The 6,000-nt window shown below is 42.5% G+C and overlaps 1 protein-coding gene across 1 annotated transcript in view; it reads left to right on the forward strand.

Annotated features, from left to right (window-relative positions):
* Window positions 1-6,000, forward strand: part of afap1 (actin filament associated protein 1) — a 76,560-nt gene that overhangs the window by 44,078 nt on the left and 26,482 nt on the right. Inside the window, exons 4-6 of the mRNA XM_031874262.1 lie at window positions 1,646-1,754; window positions 1,920-2,131; window positions 2,264-2,452. Of these exons, the coding sequence (XP_031730122.1) occupies window positions 1,646-1,754; window positions 1,920-2,131; window positions 2,264-2,452 (510 nt within the window). The remainder of the gene's footprint in view (window positions 1-1,645; window positions 1,755-1,919; window positions 2,132-2,263; window positions 2,453-6,000) is intronic.

The following is a 6,000-nucleotide window of genomic DNA, read 5'->3' on the forward strand; positions in this document are numbered from 1 at the left end:
CACCAACAATCCACTTTATTGCCCATTTTTTGACTAGCTAGGAGGTATACGCAGAATTCATCGCGCCGCAGGTCAAAACGCCGGGGACCAGTGTTCATTCGCGTGAATCGCGCCGGAGAGGGGGCGCGGCTTATCGCCCTGAAAGCCGTTCAACTGTCCGCCATTAACCATGAAAAAAAATAACCTCTATTTCTGCTTAGTACGTGTTGTGGAAGTCCCAGATATCCCGGGAAACTAAACGCCGTCATGTCTGGTTCATAATATTGTCCAGGGGAGCTCCATGGATTTTATCGAGCTGTATTCACTGTGTCTAGCAAGCCACACAAGTCGCTGTTTACTACAGCTGTATGAACACAAAATAAACTGATTTGGCTGTGATTTAACGGCAATAAGCCGACAAAAAGGGACTCCGAAATAACTACGTAATGATGCCGATTTGTACTTCTCAATGGAGCTCGGACGGATCGGTGCTAGGCTATGCTAACATTGTAGCAGCTCCACCAACAGTCAGAATAACGTCATGTAGATGTAGATACGGCAGCATTGTTTGTACCATATGGTTTTGACACACACATTTATACACATAGTTTGGTCCGGTCTCTATTGATATGAGGTATCTTAGAGCTCTGGGTGAACACAGACGGCTACAGTATTTATTTCCTGATTCAACAACGGCAGGACATCACTGATGACAGGGGGAGCAACTCAACGCTGATAGGCTATCACGCCGGGGCGCAACGTGAATATTTCGCAGAAGTTGAAAAATTTTAATTTGCGTCAATCGCGCCGCAAATTTGTGTCAATCGTGCCACGCCATCGCAAATTCGCTCCGCGCCAGTCTCATCGCGTCTGTGCATAGACTTTGTATGTAAGACTTTGTATGTACTTTTTATTTTTTTAACTTTTTTTAATCTACTCGCGCAAATAATTCGCGCCGCGTTTGGTGTGAACGCAGCATTAGGCTGTGTCGTCACTGCCAAGATGGCGAGGGCTGGGGGCCACCCACTTTGAGCTTCACAGCGGCTCTTCAGAAAGGCTATGGGTGATGTCACAGAGACTACGTCCATATTTTATACACGTATCATCACAACCAGTTAAAATGTTTCAACTTGAGCAGCAATTCCTGCTTATTTCAGGCAGGAATTGTATGTATGCACTTCATGAATATACAAACAAGAGAGTTTTAGCTAGGAGCCTACTTTGTTGATGATAGTATTCTTTCTAGTTGTCCTATGAACATACTGTACATCAGCTGGATAAATACTGGGGCTGAGACCACTGTTTGGAGACTGGATAGCCTCTGTTATAATACCAGTTGGAGCATCACTTCAGTTAACTGAAGTAGTGAAATGATGATTCCTGAGATTCAGAGTAACTTAGATTTTGCATACAGAACATGACACAGAACATCCACATCATCAGTGGAAGATGGAGGACTGATCCAGCAGATGTTTAGTGGATGTTTCTGCTTGTTTGGTAGCGGTTTACTTTAATGACCGTAATCAAGTAACCTTGTCCACGCCTATGGTATGGTCTGAGGTTTACATTGCTGTGTAATTGTAATTGTTCAAACACTTCAGGGAGTTGAAGTGTCATTTTCTTCTAACTTGTCACTAATCAATAGAAGCTTCTCTTCTCTGTGCAGCCTCCAAACAATGGCCCTCCTCCTCTGCCCAGCTCCTCTCTACCGGAGGGCTACTATGAGGAAGCAGTTCCTTTAAGTCCTGGAAAGGCTCCTGAATACATCACTGCCAGTGAGTGGATCATTTACAATGTACATCACTGATATAATGCACTTAATCATCACCATACATAAAGAAAGTAGTTAATGGACACAATACTGAAAATGAACAGTGAATTTATCTTTTTTTCTGGTTTTATGTTTACTTAACCAATAGCCTTCTGCACCTCTCTCTCAGACTATGATTCAGACGCCATGAGCAGCTCCTATGAGTCGTACGACGAGGAAGAGGAGGATGGGAAGGGCCAGAAGATGCGTCACCAGTGGCCATCTGCAGAGGCATCCATGGACCTGGTGAAGGATGCACGGATCTGTGCATTCCTGCTGCGCAAGAAGCGCTTTGGCCAGTGGACCAAACTCCTCTGTGTCATCAAAGATAACAAACTGCTGGTGAGGGACACTTCCATGTACATGTACATGCTAGCACAATAAGGCACACTTTACAGGGTTCCCAGTGAAGATCTATGGACATACATGATTACATAAAAGTTCTTAGCCCTCGTCCCTTTTTTCTCTCTCCAGTGTTACAAGTCATCCAAAGACCACACACCCCAGATGGAGCTGACCCTGACAGGGTGCAGCATCACTCACATACCCAAAGACGGCAAGAAGAAGAAGCACGAACTGAAGATTGTCCACCAGGGAGCAGATGCCCTTGTGCTGGCTGTGCATAGCAAAGAACAGGCCGAGGAGTGGCTTAAGGTAACGGAATGAACCCCAAAACCACTGTTAAATGTTTTACACTTCTCCTACCAGTTTATGCTTGAAAAGAAAATCTGCCACCTTCTATGTGGATATCCAGTGCTGATTGCGAATGCAGTGGCGGGCCGTGCATTTTATACCTGGGCCTTCCTTCTGCAGTTGAACCACCTCCTAATAACCTCATTATGACGCCACAGCTACGGTTATTATTTGTTTCTAGGGGTGTAACAATACACGTATTCGTATTAAACCGTTCGGTACGAGGCTTACAAACCGAACAATACGTTTGAATAATACTAGTGCATTTGGAAAATGCAGAAGCTTAAATTGTGGGAAATATAATGCTTTCGGTGGACTACGCTCAAACTGGCAACCCATCACGTAAGAGACACTGACCCCGGAACCATAACATTGTACCCTGGTGTGGCGCATGTGTTCTGGGAGGCGCGCTAAACTAGCTTAGCAGGAAAACCAACAGCAGCATACAAGCTACACTCTCCCCGCAGCATTTAGCTGTTCTCTACTGATTCAAACAGGGCTAAAGCAATTGCCACACAATCGCCATTTCTCCAGACCATCATTCTTGCTTTGTAAAAGAAAACAAAAGCCCAAACAGAGAATCAAGTGTCTGACCCTAATCTCGCGCATGACGGGATGCTTAGTCATTAACGGACAATGCATATAGTCAAAATCAATGTAATTAACACAATGACAAGAACAAACTCACAAGAACCAGTCACATATATTTACAACAAAGCATGACAAATCAATCCAGCAAATCTGCAAAGCTAAAACACGCATTCCACCACACACTGAAGAGCACGGGCCATTCAAATATTATTCAAATCGGAGGGAACAATATTAACCACATCATAAAAACGACATCATAGACAAATTAACACAGTAGTAATGCTACTGCAGATGTAAAAACACAAGAGCAGTTCACTTACCAAAGCTGCTGTTCACTTAAAGACAAAGTCCATCCTCCTTTCTTTGTTACTGAAGAGTTTAATGACACGGTTGTACAGAACTTCGGTTCAGTTCAGTTCCAGTCAGAAGTCCTCCTGCGAACGTGTTTGTTTGTAGATCGACTCGGATCTCTCCAAAAGTTTCCAAAAGCACCGTAGCTTGTAAGTGTCCTGTTGTGCTATGGTGTCGTGTTGCTGCCTTGGTTAGCCACCTCAGGTTAGCGTAGCGTAGCTCCAAACACCAAGACGCTCAGTTGCAAATGAAACGCATTCTTAGCCATAACATGTGCAACGCTTCTCCGACGCTGTCAGCCGTTCATACAAATCCTTTTCCATGCTGGGTCAGGGCTGCTAGCTGTGGGGTTTGCCGACCCTTTGATACGATGTCCAGCTTTTCTGGAAATGTCCTTCTTGAGAAATCCGTTTCTCCTCCTTCAGCCATTGAGTGTTAAAAAAACATTGCTGAGCCAGCCGCACATTAATGCTGACGTACTTGTAGGCTACTGAGGTAGCTCTGGCACGTCAAAGAATACGCCCAATATGTCAAACTAAAGATCTGATTGGTTCAAGACTGACAATCAACAATATCGTCCCCATTCACTTTAATCTGCAAAGTCTACCTAGAGGGCCTCGGGTCTCTCTTCTTACCTAGAGACACAGAGGTGAAATCTGATTGTATAAAAGCTCTACTTAAAACAAGCTGCACTGGAAACAGCGCTGCAGGCTGGAAGCAGAGCAACTGAGGAAGACAGTAGCTGTGCAATGAGAAAATAAGCTAATGGGGAAAAATATTAGAATACATGTCGTGTATATGTGAAAAATTATAAAATAGCTATAATTTTGTGATTCTGTTTAGGCCAGCAGAGAAGGCTTTGCTGGCCCTGACGGCCCACCACTGGGTAAATGTAGTCCACTGAAGAAATATCTTCCCCAGTGTTATATTGACAGAGAAAGCTGTGCACAAACTGCAAGTTTGCTACTTCTGATATACTGTATAAACAAAATAAACGGCCTCACTCAGCATAAAAATGGCTGAATATCCGAGTCAGCCAAAACACTGTAAAATGTGCACTGTAAAATGTAGACTGTGAAAAACCATGTCCATAACATCTTCTGCTTTCATATTTATGGAGGCCTTTTTTGCTGTTGGAAACGTAACGCAAGCTCAGAGAAAAGGGACGTTTTTGAGCCACATTGCGCCCCACAGCTACCAAAGCTGAAATAGCACTCTGTAGTTCTTCAATATACCAAATACGACTCTATCGCCTCACAAAAGAACGATTGTACAGCTGCGCCCCAGAGAAACAGAACGTCAGTAACAACTGCAGGCGTTTTTGACACTATTTACTGTACCTCACTCAGATAAGAGATAAGGTTGAACATCTTCCCTTAAATGGAGAAAAAGAATAGTCTGAACAGAGAAGTGGTTCCATGCTGCTAAATAGAACAGTGCTCAAGTAACTGAGCCAGAAGTTTTTTTCTTAAACATTGAAACAGCAGTTAACAAAAGATGACTAAGATGTGCAACAAACGATTTCAAGTATCACCACCCTCCATGGTTAATGGTTCGTAATGCTTCATTTCATAAATATAGTCAATCACATGACATAACAATCTGCACTCAAGGTTCACCACTTGTTCTGGATCTTTTAGCCATATCACTTGGTCTTCATCAGCAGTGAAGCTCAACTTTTAAGCCAACATAAAAGAGACGAAATCGCTTTACAGTTTTGTGACTTAACAAACTTCATTGCTGATGAAGACCATGTGATTGTGGTCAAAGCTCCAGGACAAACGACTAATTGGCCTTTGAGTGGAGTTCTCAAATTAGTTAAGTTTATATTATATTTTATTAAGTTAAACATTAAGACCTATTTTACCATATAAAGTGGTGTTAACAGAAGCTGGTAAGATTTTTGGACGATTTAATTATATCTAATCATTTCTAAACAGCTAAATAGCTCTGTGGTAATATTGAAATTAATTCTTCGTTCTAATTGGTTGAATCTTGTTCGGTGCGATTGGAAAACACTAGAAGAATAGACAACTTTGACTGCATTACAGTTTATTTAGGTTATTCAAAAGTCACTAATTTAACCGTAGTGGTTGTTCTACCAGTCAAAACTTTGTAATATTTCATTATTTTTTTTAAACATCTTTTTTGACCAAAACAGCCTTTTTAAAGAATGATGTCACCAGTGGATATGATTGTTGAACAGTGAAGAGACCTAAAACCTTGTGAGCTGTTATAACTTGACCCACAGCCTCATGTGGCTGATTGCATAAAGTAGAGAGCTTTCTACGGTACAACAGTGTCAGTGGTACTCACCACAGATCATTGTAGCAGAGTTCAGACTGGGCTGAAGTTCTTGGGATCGGCCTGAAGGTTTCATTTGGGATGTTGTTGCCAGGGAGGTAAAATTAGATGCGCTGTAACTTTCATTTAGCTGCTAGTATTAGGAGTAAAGGGTGTAGCTTTCAGTGTGAGAATAGCTTGGCTTTTGTTCTTCAGGATGGACCTTTTCCTGATGTTGTCTGACTACATGGTTTGTTCTGAACAGGTGGTTCTGCTGGTTGTTTGGTTTGTAG

The sequence above is a fragment of the Anarrhichthys ocellatus genome, unplaced genomic scaffold (genome assembly GCF_004355925.1).
Source record: "Anarrhichthys ocellatus isolate YVR2014 unplaced genomic scaffold, GSC_Weel_1.0 scaffold79, whole genome shotgun sequence".
Classification (NCBI taxonomy): domain Eukaryota; kingdom Metazoa; phylum Chordata; class Actinopteri; order Perciformes; family Anarhichadidae; genus Anarrhichthys; species Anarrhichthys ocellatus.